We start from the raw sequence: 21624 nt of genomic DNA, 5'->3' as shown, positions 1-21624 counted from the left end.
CACTGATCTCATTCCTTTTCCTTCATATCCTAAGAAAATTGGTCTTGTTGGGTTGCTGATTGGGAGGGGGGGGGGTCTGTTTAAAAGCTAACCTCTTAGAGAAGAAAGTAGCCCCCCGGATTCTCAGGTCCTTTGCTGTCCAGTTTGTGGCTTTACTTATTTATTTGTTTTTTAATGTATATGGTAGAAAAGTGGAGAAACAGGCTTAGGTTTGTCACTGCATAGAGTCTGCTGAGTTGTCCTTGGACTTTCCTCATGAGAGCACGAGGAGCCACTTTCATATTGTGGGACTTCTGCTCTGTAGAAATTTCCTTTTCAGTGGAGCCAGGTGTGCTTTTTATATCAAATTAGCCCCCTTCATTTATAAATGTGTGCGGGGTTACCTGTAATTTAATGGAAATTTAAATTAATCCAAGAATAGATACATAATTTTTCCATGGGCATTGTGTCAATACCCTTCTCCTCCACTTCTGAATTATGTGGCAAAATGAATTAGCTACTTTTACAGAGTAGAAAAATATCTTTGATCCCATGCCCGCACTCCTTGGCAGCACGAGGGGTTGTGTTATTATGGGTACCTGGGTAATCTGGGTTACACGGCAGTGGGATCCCATGATTCTGGCTCAGGAGGGCTTTCTCCGAGTAGAGAGTCATCATTTTTCAACTTCATTTTGAGATGGGGAGATTTTTTTGGTGTTTGTTTAGAACAGGGATTGGCAGACTAAGCCTGCAGGCCAGATTCAGCCTGATGCCTGGTATCGGATGGCTACTGACTAATTTTTTTTTTTTAAGAAATGGGAAAAACTCACAAGCTTTCATGAGACCTGAATAAAATTCATCCTTCAGTGTCCATAAGTAAAGTTTCATTGGAACATGGCCAGGCCTGTTTGTTCAGGCAGTGTCTGTAGCGACTTTTATATTCCAGCCACAGGGCTGAGTTGGTGCAAGAGAGAGCTGACCTGAACACACTCACCTCACCCTTAATGGTGGAAGTTGGCTGACTCCTATTTGAGATCATTGCTTCTTTTCTTTTTCTTTTTCTCTTTCTCTTCTTTTCTTTCTTTCTTCCTTCCTTTCTTTCTTTTTTTTTTTTTGTACTGGAGATTAAACCCAGGGGCACCTAATCACTGAGCCATATTCCCAGCACTTTTTAGATTTTTATTCTGACACAGGGTCTTGCTAAGTTACTTAGCCCTTGCTCATTTGCTGAAGCTGACTTTGAACTTGCAATCCTCCAAGAGCCACTCTCTCAAAAACAGCTGGGTACAGGAGACCATAGTTGAATTGCTTTGTTTGTTAAATGGACTTTTGTTAAAGTGCCCACACACCAATTTCTGGATATCCTTAAAAATGTATGAAATGCAGTCTATTCTGGGGACTTTCTCTAAACAGTTTAATATTTCCTTTAGTATGTAAAAAAGTTAGCTTGAGTTATTTTTGTACTCCTAGTTTAGCTGATTTAAATTCCTCTATTATAACAGTGTTGTGGCAGGAATGTAGGTTTCAGCCAGACCAAAATCAGGATAGTGACAAATTTCTGAAAAGCACTGCGGCATTGCCATTAAACACCAGCAGCCCTAGAATTGTAGAAGCAGAAATTCGTCCTTCAGCTCGCTCTTCATTTAGTCTTTTATTATTTGGAGACTTGTGTCTGTGTTCTTTGTCTTGCTGATGATCTGGTGAGAGCAAATGTGCATGTATAATAGGAGATGGTTAAGGTGGAACTGGACAAGAGAAGAGCTGTACTTAAAGTGCTTCCCCACACGGAAATGAATGAAGAAGAGACCTCCCCACACCCCACTTCGCAGGGTGAGCATCCCTACCCAGCCCTCAGCTGCCAGCTCCTGGTATCTGTGCTATGTTCTTAAAATTCATTTTGTTCTTGCCTTCCACATGGACCTGATAGTAGGAAAAAGGAATATTTTTTAAGATCACGAAGTCTGTGGGGTAAACCAGTGAATGTTTAGGATCTTTAATTGCATAAGCAAAGAACTCTCAGTAGTTAACTGCCTACAAGCTGATCGCTGTTGTCGAAGATACCAGAATGACTCAAGTCCACAATGCTCTGAAAAAGAGAAAAGGCTATTTTTTAAATCTCCACTGGAAATACGTAACTTATACTCCTCTTAGGCTTATCTAAACCTCCAACTCGGGAGGAATTAGGGAATGTGTCATTTGGAACACTGGGTATTGCAGAATAGCTAAGAAACCACAGCTCGGATTTAACATGGAGAATTGCAGAGAGTTATGTATCTTTAACGGCAAAATATATATTTAATGCCTTACACGGTGCATTGAGGCATTTACAAAATGCAGATGAGCCCAGATTTTCATTTTTAGGAATCAAATTTCTACCTTGCTCATTCTTTATGCATTAGACGTTTTCCTAATGCAACTTGCCGTTTACAGCCTACACTGGACTAGTTTGTAATTAAGCTTTTTCAGAATGAGATGTCACACCACTAACACTCAGGACAGGGCTACGGCTAGGGTGAGATGAGAGGTGTAGAATTTAAGGAGCCACTCACTGGCAGTTGCCAACTTGGGGAGACCTTTGGGATCTGTGCCTTCTCAATTCCTTACCAGGCGTTCTCCTCTTGTCTCGCCCTGTTCCTGGCCCTGGTTAGGGTTCCTTGAAGATGCTCTTTTAAAAAACCCATGGCTGGGTCAGAGCCTTAGCCTACTGAAGGTCTGGAGGCGGCACCCAAGAATCTGCATTTAACCTCTTTTAGTAAGTCTAATGCACATTGAAGATTTAGCACGGGGAGGCCTAACAGGACAAAAGCTGCTCAACTAGCCTCAGGTCATGATCCACCTGGGATAGGAGCTTTAAAAAACCACCTAATTAACCAGCATACAGGAGCAAGTAGGCCAGCCAGATCGCACTATCACCTGCCATGGCCCTTGTATAACTGCTACCAGGTGTCATGCTACGAGGCTTGGATCTTAGAGCACTTGTCACCAAGCTAAATCTAATTGATTATGTAATTTTGAGCTGTTCCAATTTTTTAATTAAAAAATGTTTTATAGGTTCATTTTTGGCTACATGTTCACTATAGAATAAAATTAGAAAATAAGTCAAAAGAATAGAAACTGTCTATATCCTGCTACACAGAGATAATCATTGTCAACATTTTAAGGTATCCTTTCAGACTTTTAAAGCTTTTTTTTCTATTGAGTTAATATTTAATTCCACTGAAAGTCTATCCTGTGGCATTGTAGGCATTAGGTAGGATGAGTGACAAAATGAATGTAGGTGGAAGTAGATCTGTATTATGAACTGGATTCCCATTTGAGTCCTATCCAATTACTTCTGCCATCTATATGTGGGCTTCCTGTACATCATTAATCTCAGTGTAATTGTTTTTTTTTAAATTCACATGACTAGGCATATGTGAGGAGTTCTTATGTTTTAGCAGTCTGTTGTAAAGAAGAGTAGAAATAATTCCCCTGCCCAGAAGAGTTCACCATTAGTCTCTTCTTCCAGGTCCCTTCTCGTGACTACAGTTGAATACCTTTGGGTGGTTTCCAGCAATTGCTCTTACTGTGTGTGTCTCTGGGAGGTCAGTCCCTGGGCCAGGAATCAGAGGTGTAACGAGTAAGATGTGGTTCCTGCCCCTGAGAATGTGGGAGTCTGATGGAGGAAGCAGACCAAGATCTTGTGCAAGCGTCTGGTGCAGGAATGGGGAGAGAGACCATCCAACTTGGCTTTGGCGAGTTGGAGGTTGTTTCGAAAAGGAGGTGACCCTTAAACCAAGTCCAGAAGAGACCCCGCCGCATGTCTGTTGTCTCCATCAAAGTCGCATTCTCCTAAGAGCCCCCTGGTTTTTTTGTGTTATGTCCTACTTTTCAGCCTGATCACACAGTTGCCCATGATAATTAAATGAAACTTGCCAGATGGATGCTTTTGCAAGATGATGGCTCGTCTTCTTGCTCTATTTGTGAAAGCTGGCATTGGATCCAAACTCTCAAGGATGCTCCTACCTTGAGATCGCTTTGGAGAGTAGTTCTTTTGTGTGTATTTGCCAAATGGCCTGCCCATCAGCAGGACCAGGCTGAGTGACAGGTGGGTGTGTCATGCATGTGGACACTCCAATCCTTGCCAACTCATTTTGCCTCCAAGGAGATGAGCAACTGAGAGGTTGTTCTACAAAGCTGTCTTTTATCAGTATTACCTTCTTTTGGGGAGATAGACTTGCTAAGCTTCTGATCTGTCAGTCTTCTCAGCACATTTATTGCTTTTATCAGTTGCAATATAATTAATATTGAATTCCCAATACACCTAGTTAAAACACATACACATTATCTCACCATCTTAAAGAAGCAATTTTCAGATCATTGAAGGGAGTGTTTAGAGTGGCAGACACAGTTAACTTACTCTGTAGAAAACTTGATTAGCCAAGGAGGGGAGGTGCTTTGATTAGAAAAGGATGGATTAGTAATAATGAATGCATCATCTCCTTTCTATGAGTCATTCTTTGTTCTTTGTATGCACAGTCTCATTTGTCTTGTCTCAACATCCCTGTGAGGTGGGTACCACTATTATTCCCATTTTACACACGAGGAAACAGAAATTGGAAGGGAGATTCAGAAACTTAATAGGGAGCAGAGAACTGGTGGTAGTGGGGGCTGACATTCAGATTGTCCACACCACACACTTGGCCTTCATGGTTCTGTGTTCAGATCTGGCCTAGTCAGTGCTACCCTCTTAAGGGTGCAGATGGGCACCGTCCATGTCCTCAAGACAAACACAGTTGAGGTGCCTTGTTCTCAAAGGGTTAGGCACCTTCAAGCGTATTGCCTTTAGAACCAATAAGCATAAGTTCATCTTCCTTTCACTTCAGAAATAATTTCAAGAATTTGAAATTGTTGAATATCCATTGATTATTGTAGTTACACAGAAGTGTCAAATTAGAGCCTTCCTGCTGGTACAATTTATATTTTTGCTGATTATACCCAGACTCTAGATATGTGTTTGAATAAAATTCTTGGGCTAGCTTTCTCTTCTAATTTTCTCTCTGTATTTTGCATTCGAAATAAAGATTTGGAGTTAAAAGTACACTTTATCTTTCTACGCTTTTTCTTCCTTATAAATAGGGCGTTTCCACTCTTTGTCAGCACCACCTTTCTCGCCCCCTAAAAGGAGAGTAGGGTTATCCTGTATCTGTTAACAACTCCTAATCTCATCCATTCCAGTTCCCATAATAACTTGAAATCCTGTGGCAGGTACAGTAACTTGAAATCCCACTGTCAAGAATCCTTTAAGCAGGATTTCTGCATTTAAAACAGTTGGGACTCCTAGAGTCCTGCCCAGAAGCCGTCTTTCAGATTGTCCCTGGCTGGAAGCAGAGACCTGCCAGGTGGTCCTGCAAACTCTGCTTCAGAGATTTCATGGAGACCGCCATGTCTGCAGGGCGGGTGGGAATGGTCCTTACTGGGCCTGGGCACAGTCATGGCTGGACCCTCCTGTCCATTTCTCTGTAGCTTCTACTCACTGATTCAGATTCTCCCTTTGAACATGTTCCCTTCGGCTCCTCGCAGCCCCCCAAAGGGTTGAAGGATTAGAAAGAGGGGGGCATATCTTGCTGGTTTTTTTCAGCAGTCTGACATATGGCCACTTCTCTTTTCCTGCAGCAAAACCAGAAATCCTGACTTATGACAGGCTCATGAATGGCATGCTCCAGTGTGTGGCAGCAGGATTCCCAGAGCCCACAATAGATTGGTATTTTTGTCCAGGAACGGAGCAGAGGTGAGATGATTATTTTGGGCACTGATTAAAATGCAGAAGGGAAGGACTACAATTCAGTTGAATATCAAATGTGGGTTCAGATTTTTATTTTAAGAAAAAATGCTTTGTTTTGATTATTTTTCCCCCTATCCAAGTGGCTGTTTAGAGGGGATAATGGCTATATTTTTCCTTGTAGACATTAATTTTGTTTGCTGAAAAATGATTACTGAATGACTTCTCTATTTTGGTGGTTATCTTTTTGGATTTATCATGCAATTTCTAGCCTGCAGGTAGATAAAGCAATTTTCCAGGACAGAGTAATTAGATTTCCATTCTATACACAGGAGGTAATGTGTGTGGTAAATGTGACTGTAGTTATCATGAAAAAATTACCTCAGAAGTTAATTGCCAAGTTACCAAAAAGTAATGATCGCACAATTACAATATACATATGGCATTTGTAGGCGACGGGTTTTATGAAGGTTTTCTCCTTGATTAGGTGCCCAGCCCCTGAAAGGGGAACATCTGGCAATGTGCTGCTTCTCCCTCTCAGTCCACACTTAAGCCTTAAATTGTCCCTTCACACTACCTGAAGGCGAAAATGGGGTCAACATTGCCGTTTTTATCCTTCAAATGCTATTTTATGCTCTGGCTCTAAAAGCCCGGTTTAACATCACAACTGAATAAGTTAGGATGTGAGGGGAAATTTTATTTTTCCTGGAATAGACCACTTTATGACAACATGTCAGAAGAGGTTACCTAGGCTTATCATTTGGGGATGAGCTTTAGTGGAATATTTTCTTTGGGACAATAATAAGAGAGGTGCAGGGTCCCTGGAAGGCATCCCCACAGTGGAAACAACCCCAGTCATTGCTGCCTTCAATTCAGCAAATATTTACGGAGAGCCAACTGTGCCAGGTGGTGCCAATCTAGTGCACAGAACTTACTGGGGTCCCTTCGTTTATGAGTCTATATTCTAGTGGGTGGAGAGAGATAATGGACAAGATAAACACCTAACATAGGTAAGTGTTAAGAAAGGAATGGGAAATGACCGGGCATTTTAAATAGTGTAGTCAGGGTCTAACTGTGAGCAGGCTCCCGCCCAGTGGTGGTGGAATAGCACCAGAGGGTGGATAGTGTTTCTCCACGTAAAACCCTGACCTCAGGTCCTTGCTTCTGCAGTTCTGAGGGCTTTCCTATCCTTGTCTTTCTAGATATTTCTTGCTTTCCTCTTCTCTGTTCCTCCTTTCCAGCCACTCATACACCCTTTCAATATTTGTTTCTTTCTAAGATCTGTTGTTGTTTGCCAGGATCTATGGCAGTTGCTCTAATTCATTTCTAACCTTGTAGTAACCCTCCAGGATGGGTTGTTATCATCTTTACAGCTGCAGAAACTGAGTCCTGGAGAATAAATATTCCTCATGGGAAGCCAGCAGAATAGGCGTTTTTAAGGCAGGATTTGAACCCACATCTAACTCCAAAACCGCTCCCTCTTTCTTCCCTTCTACAGTACTTTCCATCTCCCTGGGCCACAAAAGTGCTCATCCCTCCTCAGACTCTGAAGACTATGAAAGGGAGTTTTACAGATGATGAATCCTTTTGTTTAAACACAAGGCAGATGCAAGGTGTTTGACGTGTCCGTGTGTTCTCCCAGCATAAGCCTGTGTTGTTTTTCTTGCCTCTAGATGTTCTGTTCCTGTGCCACCAGTGGATGTGCAGATTCACAACTCATCTGTGCCGCCATTTGGAAAACTCGTGGTTCAGAGCTCTATAGATTCTAGTGCGTTCCGGCACAACGGCACAGTGGAGTGTAAGGCTCACAACGATGTGGGCAAGAGTTCTGCCTATTTTAACTTTGCATTTAAAGGTAACAACAAAGGTATATTTCTTTTTAATCCAATTTAAGGGGATATTTAGGCTCGGTCTACCATATCAAGCATGATTTTTTAAGTCCATTCCAACATTGACCGTGTCATTTCTGATAATACCTGCATCACACCATACTGTCATCAAACCTGACAAATTTCATCTCATAGTAGCTTGTTAATAAAGGTTATGCTTTTACCAGAGTTATTTTATCCACCTTATCGTATATATTTTATGTGTGTGCATGTGTCACACTCATGCGTGTGAATACCTGTCTCTTACTAATTGTATATTTATAATTGTCTCCATTAGAAGGGGCTATAAAGTAAATAGGGGAATATATTTATGCTCAAACATAATTAGAGCAATTTAAATTTTAAATTTCATTTAAAATAAATCAACACTTTGCCAGACACTATATCATGTTTACTTGATCCTTCGTATAATCTTGTGAGCCAGCCATTTCTTCACAATTGCCTCATGATGACCAGCTCTTCTAACATAAATTAAATAATGCTTGAAGACAAATTGATGAATTCATATAAAGTTAAAAGAAGACAAAGAAACTGGAAACCTCAGATTTTAGGATTTGGTTTTTGGAGTGGTATTTTTTTTTTTTTTTTTTTTGAGTTGGCAAAGAGTAGTGCCAAAAAGTTATGTTTCCTCTGGTTTGAGTAATGAGGGAAAGAGTCTTACATTGTTCTCCATTATTGATTTCTTTCAGACAGAGAACTGAAAAGGACACTTTGTAAAACACTTTTTCTTGGTCACAAAAAACACAGTTTAGAAAATTTGGAGAAGACAAGAAAGCAAAAAGTTGAAAATATAAGCCACCTGTAAAGGAAGTTTCATTTTAAAGTGGTCCAAGGCAGCAACTGGAAGTAGAGAGTCCACTTACATATTGCTTTTCATGGATAAAACAACATCAAATTATTCATGGGGTGCAGAAATCTCAACTTCTTAGTAAACTGGCTAAACCTGTATTTTTATCGATTCATTTGAATAGCGAGAGTCTGATGTGGCCAGGGTGAGGATCTGAAACTCATGGCTGTGTCCCCTGCATGGGCTGTAAGACAGGAGGTGGGTCAGCTGGGAAGGTGAGGTGCTCCTGTCTGGCTAATAGTTTATGATCCCCATTTCTCTTCCACCTTAGAGCAAACCCATCCCCACACGTTGTTCACGCCCTTGCTGATTGGTTTCGTGATCACAGCTGGTATGATGTGCATCATTGTGATGATTCTAACCTACAAATATTTACAGGTAACCATTGATTTGTTCTCTCCCCTGAGTGCTATAATAACTGAGGCATTGATCATTAAAAGGTGATATGTCTTTCCCTTTCTCCCCGCAGAAACCCATGTATGAAGTACAGTGGAAGGTTGTCGAGGAGATAAATGGAAACAATTATGTGTACATAGACCCGACACAACTTCCTTATGATCACAAATGGGAGTTTCCCAGAAACAGGCTGAGTTTTGGTCAGTATGAAGCAGGGGCTTTCCATGCAGCCCTTTTGTGTACATGTAACAGTTATTTTAGGGAACTCAATGGCTTCCTTTGTTTTATTTCACCTGAAACCAGAAGTGTCTCCGTAATATTTCACAGAAACTGAGTAGGTGTGGCACAGAGAACTCTGTGGGGACCCGTGTGTGGGCACACTTGTCTTCGAATTCCTGTGTCCATTTTGCAAATTTGCAAATGTCCCTTTCTTCCCGCTGCCACCACTTACCTTGTCGTCCTCCTTTCTGAAGGGAAGACCTTGGGTGCTGGCGCCTTTGGGAAGGTGGTGGAGGCCACGGCCTACGGCCTAATTAAGTCGGATGCGGCCATGACGGTGGCTGTGAAGATGCTTAAACGTAAGTTCCCGCGGGGCACTGCCAGCGCCCGATGCCAGTTTGCCAAATTTGTTGTTTACTGAAGCGAGATGTTTCCGATTTTAGCAAGTGCCCACCTCACGGAACGGGAAGCCCTCATGTCCGAACTCAAGGTCCTGAGCTACCTCGGGAACCACATGAACATCGTGAACCTCCTGGGAGCGTGCACCATCGGAGGTGAGCCCGAGTCCCAGTTGCCTTTTATGGTGTGTCAGGTTATCAAGTGAGAGACATTTTAACATGATTTTAATGACACTTGATCGTAAACTGTTTGCAGGATTTTTACCCAGATTTTTATTTTTCTCTTGCTACATTTTGTTTTGTTTTATTCTTAGGACATGGATTTTATCGTTTTTATGTGTTGAAACCTGCAGACTTCCCCTAGTTACACTCTGTGGACTATAGTTGCCCCACTGTATTATTTTTTTCAATTTATTTTTTTAAATTTTTTTACAGACTGCGTTTTGATTCATTGTACACAAATGGGGTGCATCATTTCATTACTATGGTTGTGCATGATGTAGATTCATACCATTCGTGTAATCATACATGTACGTAGGGTAATGATGTCTGTCTCATTCCACCATTTTTCATACCCCCTCCCTCTCATCTCCCTCTATGTAAACTAAGGTTCCTCCATTTTTCTCTCACTCCCCACTCCCCTACCCCCATTATATATCATCATCCACTTACTAGGGAAAACATTCGGCCTTTGGTTTTTTGGGATTGGCTTGTTTCTCTTAGCAGATATTCTCCAATTCCATTCATTTATTTGGAAGTGCCATAATATTATTCTTATTGGCCATTAGAACCACTTCTCCCTCCATCTGCATTTGGCTGCCCATTTTCTACTCTCCCTCCTCCTCCCTGCCCCTAATGACCTCTGTCCTGCTCTCTGTTTTTAAACCATCAACTTCTTTAGCTTCCACAAATGAGTGAGAACATGTGGTATTTACTTTCCCATATCTGGCTTATTATTACCGTGGTCTGATCACTACATGTTGTATTCATGTATCAAATTATAATACACTCCATATAGTGTGAATATTATATGTGAGTGAAAAAAAAAGAAATATTTGGGAATTTGTTTCACAAGGATAAATGAGTACCCAAATTGATGAATGAATAAATGAATTTTTTAAAAAAGATTTTAGTTTTATCAGGCTGAGGAGGAATAGTCCAGGACATATACCAGTTATTGTCATGTATGTTACATTGATAGTAACCCTTTGAGTATCTCATGTTGACCAGAAGGCTTTTCTTATCTTGCCAGCTTTATATATTGCTGGATCATGCTTAGTCAATGAAGGGTTAATGCTCACGTGCATACCAAAATTTAGAATAGACCCTCGAGCCTCCCATTTCTCAAATATACACCAAAAGAAGCAAGCTTGCCACTTCTTTAAAATTAAAATTCCAATTCTGAAGTCTTCATTGAGGTGCCTCTGAGAAGTCTATGATGTTTGCAGAAGGCATTTTGGTCTAAAGGAACTCAAGTGTAGGATGAGCTGTTCTCTGGACAGATCTACAGGAAGGTTGATAGCTTTAGATACTGTCTTAAAACAGCCCCCAAATGGTGCTTCTCCGCATCTTGAATTGTTCCTGAGACAATTTCCACATGAAGTAATTAGTTGCCTTTGAACTTCAGAACTGTACTGCAGTTTTAAGCATCCATAACACCAAAACTCTATCCTACTAGTTGTGCTCAGAACTCAGGTCATTTCAGGTTTTCACCCACTTTCCAGTCTGATCTCAGCTGGCTGGTCCTTGTGGTTGATTTTCCTACTGTGCTGCAGTTTGGGCTCTTCATTTCCATAATAATGTATCAGAGGGTAAGTGAAGCCCTGCCATAGACAGAAATGAATCAAAGGCTTCACGTAGGAAGCTCCATGATAGCAGTAACTTCTATCTGCAAAAGCAGCAGTCCTGCTTGGCTCCTGACGCTCTTGTCACTTAGAATTTCAGGTAGGAAGGGGCTTGCTTGTTTCATTTCAGTCCGTGTATCCTGCTTTCCTGATAAGTCGTGTTAATAGATAGAATTTTATTGGGGCTAAGAAGGCTCAGCCATGGAAGTTGGGTGTTCATGGCCATGGTCAGACTCTGACAGGAGGCAGGATTATCAAATCATATATCACCTGTTTCTAATCTTTTCTTATATCCTTATAGGACCCACCCTGGTCATTACAGAATATTGTTGCTATGGTGATCTTTTGAATTTTTTGAGAAGAAAACGTGATTCGTTTATTTGTTCAAAGCAGGAAGATCAGGTAGACGCAGCACTTTATAAGAATCTTCTACATTCAAAGGAGTCTTCCTGGTAAGACTGATTTGCATAAGTAGTCAGCTATGGACAGGCAGTTTGTGGGTCATTAGGGTTTGCAATCAAGGCTGATTCTTTAAAAAACAAACCAGGTACTCGGAGGTGCAAAATCAGAATTATTAAATTATTTAAATGTGATGAACTGTTTAGGAAGTTCAAATGGTGTTTCTGAGGATTCAAATCATGGTAAACAGGTGTTTGCTGATTTTTTTTTTTTTAATGCGTTTTTTAGGTTTTTCCCTAAGCCTAAATTCTACACAACTGAGTGGCTTCTGTACCTGTTTCTTTTATTCATGGTTCTGTTCCTGCCTGTGTATTTCCATTTGTACTGTTGAGCTTGGTACTGTATGCATCTTTACAGTGTAAGGCTGTTTATAGGGAAAATGCTAGAACCTGTCAAGTTGTCATAGTAAAGTCCTTTAAAACTTCTAACAGGAAGGCAAAGAGCACTGAATGCATCTCTACGTGAAGGCTTTTTGCCATCAACCACTGAATTACCCCTATCTGACTGACTCCCCACTTAATTCATCATGCTATAAGAAGCGTAACTGCTTGAGCACATTTATAAAAGTTCTGGACCTCATTCTCTTCCCTTTCATCAGCAGCACCATTCTGAAGTTGAATGATGTGCCAAGAACCTCAGGATCTGTTGGTAACCAGCGTAGAAGCGTGCACTGCCACTGCCCCCTCGCCCCAATTCTTCCTTTCTGAATACTATTAAGACCCTCCCCTCAAGACATCTATATTCACTGGGCCCAATGACAATCCTAGTCATGCCCAGTCCCTTTCCTTGTATTGCTACAGCAAAGTGTGGATTTCACCTCTCCTTTTAAAGTTCACTCCAGGGTCTAGGGGTAGAGCTCAATGACAGAGCACATCCTTAGAGGCCCTGGGTTCAATCCCAAAGAAAATAAAATATTTTATCTCATATGTTTTGAGATGGTAAGACTTCGCCTCCTGAACCTGGTACCAGGCCTTGGTAAATATTTTCATTGATGAGTACCCCTCAAAGCCATTTTTTTATACCTATGGCTAGAGTTGAAAAGGTGAAGCTTTTTATTTTGTGTTTGCCGTCCTGTAAACTTAAGTGGTAGAAAAATACCGTAAGAGTACCTTTCGTTGGTTTTTTCTGAGCACGCTCTCTTTATTTGAAGACATGAGCCACTGCGCCTTATTTCTAAAAGCTTGATCCTTTACACATTTTTTAACTTTCTGAAATAATGGCCTGAATTGTTCAGTCCTGTGTGATGTTCTTTGTGCTTTGGGATCCCATATGGGTTTGGAGCCACCAGCACACTCTGAAGGAGGTTGTTGTCATGGTGTTTCTATGCTAATCAGAAGCAGGAAGTACTAGAAATCTTGAAGACTCTCCAGCCAAATGTTGCAGATTCAAGAGGTCCAGATGGTTCAGAAAATCATCCAAATTATTGGTGTTTATCTGAACCAAACTTGGTTTTTTTAAACCTTTTCCTATCAGTCTCTATATGTTAACCATCTCCCCGCTAACATGTCTCCAAAGCTCTTGTTCTTTATCGTGTCTCGGGGGGGGGGGGGGTGCTAATTTAGAGAGTTTGAAGTAATATAAGATCATATTTTTGGCTCTCTGCTTCCTGTTAAATCCAGCAGGTCTAGAGATGGAACACTTCTAAGTCAAGTCCCCACAAAAGGACATCTAATTCCTGGGGATTGTACCCTTGTATTGATGATTAAAAACTTAGGTCTTGGAGAACATGATTTTTACTCTTCAAGTGTTGTGTTGCTTTCCTCCAGTAAAATCAGCCCATTATGTAACAAAATGAATGAGGAATCCTGCCCACTATGGCTCCCCTAGAAAAGCTCCCCCCTCTGTTCAGTCATGACCTGACGGTGCTTTGTCTCTCCTAGCAATGACAGTAGTAATGAGTACATGGACATGAAGCCTGGAGTTTCTTATGTTGTCCCAACCAAAGCAGACAAAAGGAGATCTGCAAGAATAGGTGGGTACCTATCACAAAAGCAAACAACTTTATTTGCAGAGGGTAGGTCATACTACTGTGGAGTATAACATCATTGCCAGTAGTGGCAAAACCAGCGGGCAGTGCTGTTCTAGTTCATAAGTGGGTATCTGGGGACAGAACATGCATTTCCATATCTGAGCATCTTACTCTATATACAGGATTTTTTAAATGATTTCACCATCTTCTATCCTAAGGATTTTGTAACCCCGTCCAGGGTTGTTGAATATTGGCTTTGTAATTCACTACCTATCTTTCCTCCATACTGGGGAGGTGATTTGCCTACAAGTTCACATCCACTCACTGATGGCCCCAGACTTTGGTGTTGTCATTGCCACTATCTGTTCTCAACCTTTAAGTCTATAATTGCTGAGAAAATCCTTGTCTTCCTAACAGGCTCATACATAGAAAGAGAGGTGACACCTGCCATCATGGAAGATGATGAGCTTGCCCTCGACCTGGAAGACTTGCTGAGCTTTTCTTACCAGGTGGCAAAGGGCATGGCTTTCCTTGCCTCAAAGAATGTAAGTGGGAATGATTCTCGGAAGCGTCAGTCTTTTTTTTTTCTGTCTTTCTTTTGAGAAGAGAGCATTTTAGAGCCCTAGTTAGAATGCAGAGTGTCATTTTGAAGTGTGGTAACCAAATGCAGAGGAAATTTAGTTTCTTCATGTTCCAACTGCTGTCTCTTTGGAATTCCTGTTCTAATTCATAAGCTTTAAAGTGCAAACCTGTCTAAATGAGCTTTCCATGAATATTCTTTTATATGCAGTGAATTCATTTAAAACTTTTGGCTTTAGGATATAGGATTTGCTCCTAGAAAATAGTAGGATAATATTATATCAGCAAAAGCAGGGGGAGGTACCTCATAGTTGCTATGCTCGGTGAAGCATATAATTGGGTTTCATTGAAGGTAGACCCACAATGTTATATATGTGGCTTAGGAGGTATCAGGAATAAGAGGTCAGAGAGAATAGTAAATTTGGAAAAGATGGAGATGGGAAGAGAATGATGGAACCAAAGAAGGAACATGGATTCTGGAAGGGTGAGAAACATTCTCTTAAGAAATAAGAATGACCGATGAGAATTAGGTCATGACTCCTACCCTTAAGTATCACAGGTAACATTTCCAAACACTTATCAAACTGAAAGAGGATATAGAATAGCTGAAACAATGACCCCATTCCTTACATCTTTCAAATTGAACTTGCAAAGACACTCTAGGAGGTTGTTGAGAGGACATTCAAAAAGGTGCATGCAAAATGAATTTTCAGTTTAAAAAAGATACAGCTTGACTACTTACCATGTATTTTCCTATGAATGAAAGCAGTACTGGGGGGGACATTGATTAGAATTAGTTTTGAAAGTGATTATAGTAATTAGGGTGCTGATAATGTGAATAAAAAATGTGAACATTCAAGGCATAATTTTGATTTTTATTTTTGGTGCACTAAATACTTTACAACAAAAGTTTTGGATGTTTTATAATGTAAGCAGCATTCTAGTATCAAAAATAGTTTTCACTCTTTGAAAGTTAAAATGAATTTTAATGGTTTTTCTTTTCTCCCCCAACCTAATAGTGTATTCACAGAGACTTGGCAGCCAGAAATATCCTCCTTACTCATGGTCGAATCACAAAGATTTGTGATTTTGGACTAGCCAGAGACATCAAGAATGATTCTAATTATGTGGTTAAAGGAAATGTGAGTACCCATTCTCTGCCTGATGGTCCTGCAAAGGATTTTTGGTTTTAAGTTTTAATAAAAATTGTTTTCTAAGATTTTCATAATGCAAATTCTACCTTGAAATATCATCCATTTTAGCAGTCAAATTAAGTGTACTTCAGCAAAATTTGCATGGAATGTTGAACATTACACTACTAACATTTGATAATAGAATTCCTAATTCTAATTGTGTAATTATGGGACATGTGAAGGAAACAGAAATAACCTTAATTTTCATTATAGTCTGAGAATAGCAATGAACTTGATTTTGCTCCAGTGTAGCAAATGTAGACCTGAAGGTCACAGCAGCAGAATTTTTTTAGAGATTGACATGCTATGTGAAAATGATTACAATCTGAAATCCTGTTCAGAATTAGCTGTGTAGAATGTTGGATCTTATAATCAATAGAGGACTATTAAGTAGGTTCATAAATAATAATTGGTTTATAGAACATAGTAAATTTTTCAAAGTACTTTATTTCATTGCCAGTTTTCATTATATCTTCAGAATGAACCCATGCCCTTAGAATGTGATGTCTTTCCATTTTTAATAGTTGGAGGAACTAAGGCACAGTACATAGTAGTAAGTGATTTTTTTTTTTTTTAAATCTGAGATGACACTGGTCAGTAGAGGCTGAAATCTAAGCTCCTGATTTTCAGAGCTGTCTCCCATTGGTATGGAAAGCGTACCCTCCTTTATATATATTCTTCTATGCTTATTTTCCCAGGCCCGTTTCCAAAGTCCAGATTTATTCCTGGAGGTAAATTTTTGTGTCCCTTACCATAATGTAACATTTCTCCTTCATTACTGTAGCATCTCTGTTGGTAGGCTGTGCTCGACTTGATTTTTATAAAAGTATGGCTGGGTTTAATCCCCTGACCCAAGCACATCATTCTGACAAAGCTCCCCAGAGGCCAGCCATCATCACTTAGGAAAGCTCAGAAAACCAACTTTTCTTCCTGGTTCAATACTAAGTCTAAGTAATTGTGACAGTAGTTATGCCACAGCTTCTTAATTGCTGGTTATTATGATTGACAGGGGTGGGTGAGGTCCCACCAGACCTCTTGATTGTACACTTCAGCCCGAGTCAGTTAACTAACCAATAACTGACATTGCTCTCCTCGTGCTCCCCGGTATAGATAATGTATGAAGTAAGTTAAAAACAAGGAAACACAACATGTTACTCCCCTCAAATTTATGTCATTGTCATTTGAGATTTCCTTGCTATATCTAGTTCTCTGAAAATTCTCCCATTACTTTAGAAGTTCTTAGTCATTTTTATGCCATGGACTCCTTCAGAGTCTAGTGAAGTGTACAGCTCCCTTGTTAGAATACGCTTTTAAATACATAAAGTACAGAAGATTACCAAAGAAAGCCATTACACTGAATTTCAGTTATCAAATTTTAAAAAGTAAATTGTGATACATCAGTGGATATGTTTTCTGTTATACACATAGAGCTACATATTCTAAAACTACTCTAATTTCAAAGTGGTGAATGTTTTGAAGTTCTTGTAAACACTAAAAGGATATGAAAATATCTGTGATTACGCTTGTGGACAAATCACAGGTACTGCTAATGCTGCTGGGCTTTACTGCCTTCATTTGTAATTTTTTAAAAAAATGCTAGACTTCACTTAGAAGTTAGTGAAAATCGGATATAATTTTTTTTTTTTTTTTTTTTTTTTTTTACCTTCTAGGTACATAGGCCCCTGAGTTCAAGTAACTATCCATCTCAGGTTAAGAGCCCCATTCTGTAGCTTTAGCACAAAATCTGGGGAGAGATATTAGAAGTCTTTTATTTTTTAATTTTTTTTAGCCAACTGAAATAACTTTAAGACTAGAAATAACTATCTTCCCAGTTTTCAATCCTAAACGGATTAAGAGAAGGATTGATTTAGCTTTTTATGGTAGATTAATATCCGGAAATCCAGTCTCTGAGAGGAACAGTCATAGAAAATTTTGCTAGATGTTAGTGGGAGGATTCAGGATGTGAAGTCCAGCTGTTGGATTTAAGCCCTGAACCTGCCTCTCCCCAACTTAGAATAGCCATAATCATCATAAGCCACTATTGAGTGCTCACTCTGCTGGGTAATTTTTTTATTTTTATTTTTAATATTAGTGAGTCAGACAAGGTTACGCATTTTTACCCACATCATCTCTTTATACCATAAGACAATTCATGGAAAAAGTTGGAAGTATTTCTTTTTGTTTTATAGAAGAGATTCTAAGGCTTAATTTTCAATACTTAAATAACTTTTCCAATGTATTAGTGAGGGATAGTTTGGGTTGCATATGACAGAAAACAAAAGAAAGCTGAAGACTGCAGGCCAGATGCTCAGGACCGATCCTTCTCTCTTTCTACATTTGGCCATTCATGGGTGTAGCCCTCCATCTTCATCGTCCAGGGTAACCACTAGGTAGAAAGCCAACCATTACAGCCAAAAGACAGGGTGGAGAAAGTGACACTGGAAGGAAGAGGGAAGAGGCCCGCGGTAATTTAAGGAGGCTTTTCTAAAATCACCACACAACAGTTGATCATGTAGTGGCCAAAAGGAAGCCTCATGGCTACAAGTCGTTGCAAAGCAGTCTGGGAAATGTAGTCCTACTTATGGGGAGCCATGTTTCTATTATTGTGAGGGAAATGTTCAAGGGCAACTGAGCAATCCAGTGGTGGAGGCAGGATTTGAACCCATGCCTGTCTGTCTGACTTCTGTGCTCTCACTCACTGTGCTGTACTGACTCAAGGTCCCCATCTTTAAAATGGGGATGATATGATCATGAGCCACCCATTCCACAGGTTGTGGGGATCATCTGAGGTCATGTAGGCCAAAGGGCTTATGCAATGGTACTCAGGTTCTCATCCCCATCTTTCCTCGGGAGAAACATCCGCAGGAGTATTTCCTCTTCTGCTTTTTTGAGCTTCTTCATTAACATGGTTGAATCTGTTGTGCTTTCCTCCTAGGCCCGACTGCCTGTGAAGTGGATGGCCCCTGAAAGCATCTTCAACTGTGTGTACACATTTGAAAGCGATGTCTGGTCCTATGGGATTTTCCTGTGGGAGCTCTTCTCCTTAGGTAAAACCAGCCTTTGATAATAACACCATCATTAGACTCAGTGCATCTTCTTGGGATTTCATGAGTGTCCTGCTTACTTGTATTGATGATTGTGATTTGCCAACTGTTTGTGCTCCAGGAAGCAGCCCCTACCCTGGAATGCCGGTTGATTCCAAGTTCTACAAGATGATCAAGGAAGGTTTTCGAATGCTCAGCCCTGAGCATGCCCCTGCTGAAATGTAAGGGTCAAGAAGTTTTTCCTTTTAGATGATATTTCCCCTTTTCATTTTCTTTTTAGAGACAGGAATTCAGATGTTGAGGGTTTACACTAGCACAGTTTGAAATGTCACTTGGTTCCTTTTGTGACACCCTGATCAAATGTCACTGCTGTAGTTTCTTTTCATAATCTCTTGTCACCCAAAATATGGGAATTTTTGACAATATCTCACACAGACAGTGTTTGCATATGTCATCTTGTGTCCAGGGGGTTAGCTCTGGGATTTTCACAGAAGTGGTCATATGGCATACCCTGGAAGACAGGTAAAGGGCATCCAGGAGTGATAGTGTCCCTTGTTTTGCAGGTATGACATAATGAAGACTTGTTGGGATGCTGATCCCCTGAAAAGGCCAACGTTCAAGCAGATCGTTCAGCTCATTGAAAAGCAGATTTCAGAGAGCACCAATCATGTGAGTCCACTGGCCAGGTGCAGAGTCCCTGTTCTCCCAGTTCCAGCTATGTCATCCTGAGGTTCAGGGGTTGAGGCCCAGCCTCCCCACAACCTCTCCTTGACTTGAGTTGGAAACTGGACTTCATGCAATATGAGGAAAACAATGAAAACCAGTTCTTTCTGCCCAGTCCCCCTGATCTGAGCCAGGGAAGGTTGAGAGACTAGGAGGGGCAGGGCCGGGGGCTGGGGTGGGGACAGGGGCAGAGGACTCTGTACTCAGAACTGTGGAAGTAGAAGTTCCTTTAAAGATTTGCCGTGCTTCCTTCTCCAGCCGGATGTTGATCACGAGATCAGTATGGTTTCCCTCTCATGTCGGACCATTCATCCTTGGGGAGGGTTGGGGTGATGTCAACTAGAATAAAGGCATAGAAGCAGCAGCTTGTGATTGCAGACATAGCCCACAGTGGTGGAGAGCTGTCATGCCACAAGCCATATTGAAGGAAGGAAGAGTTGTTTGAAGTTGGGAGCTCCCTCCCTGTGACTTTGGGAGAGGGGGTAAAAACTCAAATCCATTATTTCCTCTCCTCCTTTTAAGGAGAATTAGCGATTCTTATTTGACCCAGGTTTTTTTTGAAGCTGCTTTTTTTCCCCTGAGCTCTGTGCTTGGAGCTATCTTTTCTAATAGCGTGCCAGTGATACTTCTGGGTTAAAGCTTGCTCTGCAGGGTGTCAAAAGCATATTTCAAATTAAACAGCATTTTCCACCCAAGTGCTTTGATTCCTGACAGAAGATCCCTGGTAGAGCTATGGGCTTCTCAGCAAATTACATCTGCAGTCGGGTCGCAGTTGGCTATGGGGATTTGTAAACCTTTTTAATAGGTTAGATAGTGCTTGTTCCCAGATGTTTCCCATCAGAAGAGCTAGACTTGCTTATGTTCTTCCACTACTTCTTGTGTAAAATGATTTCCTTGGGAAAGAGGAGGGGAAATCGAAGCCCCTATTTGTTTTGTTAATATGATTTGGGTATTAGCCACCAAGTTCTTGGAAACCATCTCCTTTAAATAGTCTTGGTCTGTTACTGGTGACTTTGAAGTCATAGCTGCCCTTGGTTGCTTTGTTCATGGCAGGGACTGCTGTATTGACTGCTATATTGCCTTGTTTTCCTCAGATTTACTCCAATTTGGCAAACTTCAACCCCAACCCAGAGCACCCCGTGGTGGACCATTCCGTGAGGGTCAATTCCGTCGGTAGCAGTGCTTCTTCCACCCAGCCCCTGCTTGTGCACGAAGATGTCTGAGCAGAGCAAGCGTAGGGGGTCTGCCCTGCAGGAGCGAGCCCCATTCTTTTGGCTTCCACGATGGTTATTTTATTCTCCTTCTACTTGCGTCCTTTTCCAGGGTAGTGGGCCCCCACTGTCATCCTGTCTATGAGCACACTTTAGTGGCTGATGATTTTTTTTTTTTTTCTTTTTTTCGGGTCATCAGCCACCATCCTTTGCAAAGGTTCGAACTGTATATATTCCCAATAGCAAAGTAGCTCCTACTATAAACAAAGAAAATCCGATTTAAAGAAAGGTAGGGTGAAATGGGCTAGATGCCCAGAGTTCTTCCCAATACTTCTCTAATTCTGGTCAAAAATCTGGTTGATAGTTTGTTAAATACAGAGAAATAGTCACACTTGGCCTATGGAACCATCCATAACGATAAGATGCAGGATCAGAAACTGCAGCCTAAACCCTTTAGGTAGAAAATAGAACATCATTAGAACAAAGGCCACAAGCAGGAACATCTGGGCTTGAGAAATATAGTATTTCATGCTGAGAATAAGACCTGGGCCATGGAAAAATGCCCCCCGCCCCCCAAACAGGAATAAAGACACTGCTGTGGACCACCACATGAGCTTTTGTATGACTGACCTGATTTTGAAATAGAGTTTTCTATTAGGGAGTTGAATTGGAGACAAGTCCTCCTCCCTAGCCAGCGTTTGTATATATTCATCTATCGGCTGTACACATTCACACGTTGGAGAGAGAACCCACGAGTTTAAGTGTCTGTATACGACCCTGGTGTGGTGTGGTGTCCACTGTGTGTAGAAATAGATTAAGAGCCATATAAGCTCGAAGGAAACAGTTAATACTGGCTTGATTGTTAGTTAAGGGGGGGGGGGGGAATGTAGCTGCCAAGCACAGTCTTAACAAAACCTCTTTTTAGCCGATGAACTTGCTCTGCAGATTAATCTCCAGAACAGGCCTCCTAGCTGCAGAATGGCATTGTACTCAATGGATTTGATGCTGTTTGAAAAGTGATTTGCCATAGCATGATTCCTGCAGGAGGGAGAGAGCAGTGCTGTCTTAGTGTGGCTTCTGAGGTAGCAGGAAGTAAAAGATTCAGTCTCCTCT

At 40.9% G+C, this 21624-nt stretch overlaps 1 protein-coding gene across 4 annotated transcripts in view; it reads left to right on the top strand.

Annotated features, from left to right (window-relative positions):
• Nucleotides 1–21388, top strand: part of KIT (KIT proto-oncogene, receptor tyrosine kinase) — a 79564-nt gene extending 58176 nt beyond the window's left edge. For 2 of the 4 annotated variants that reach the window (XM_079153051.1, XM_079153050.1), the window contains exons 8-21: nucleotides 5635–5749; nucleotides 7414–7595; nucleotides 8748–8854; nucleotides 8946–9072; nucleotides 9346–9450; nucleotides 9535–9645; nucleotides 11635–11785; nucleotides 13673–13764; nucleotides 14179–14306; nucleotides 15360–15482; nucleotides 18469–18580; nucleotides 18699–18798; nucleotides 19141–19246; nucleotides 20395–21388. In XM_079153051.1, the coding sequence (XP_079009177.1) occupies nucleotides 5635–5749; nucleotides 7414–7595; nucleotides 8748–8854; nucleotides 8946–9072; nucleotides 9346–9450; nucleotides 9535–9645; nucleotides 11635–11785; nucleotides 13673–13764; nucleotides 14179–14306; nucleotides 15360–15482; nucleotides 18469–18580; nucleotides 18699–18798; nucleotides 19141–19246; nucleotides 20395–20523 (1688 nt within the window). In that variant the 3' untranslated portion in view covers nucleotides 20524–21388. Of the gene's footprint in view, nucleotides 1–5634; nucleotides 5750–7413; nucleotides 7608–8747; nucleotides 8855–8945; nucleotides 9073–9345; nucleotides 9451–9534; nucleotides 9646–11634; nucleotides 11786–13672; nucleotides 13765–14178; nucleotides 14307–15359; nucleotides 15483–18468; nucleotides 18581–18698; nucleotides 18799–19140; nucleotides 19247–20394 lie in introns of all 4 variants that reach the window. The other 2 variants (XM_079153049.1, XM_079153048.1) reach the window with 1 other exon arrangement.
• Nucleotides 21389–21624: the final 236 nt, after the last annotated feature.

The sequence above is a fragment of the Sciurus vulgaris genome, assembly GCF_902686455.1.
Source record: "Sciurus vulgaris genome assembly, chromosome: 9".
Lineage (NCBI taxonomy): Eukaryota > Metazoa > Chordata > Mammalia > Rodentia > Sciuridae > Sciurus > Sciurus vulgaris.
The sequence above is the reverse complement of the archived record's forward strand: the minus strand, read 5'-3'. Positions and strand labels throughout refer to the sequence as shown.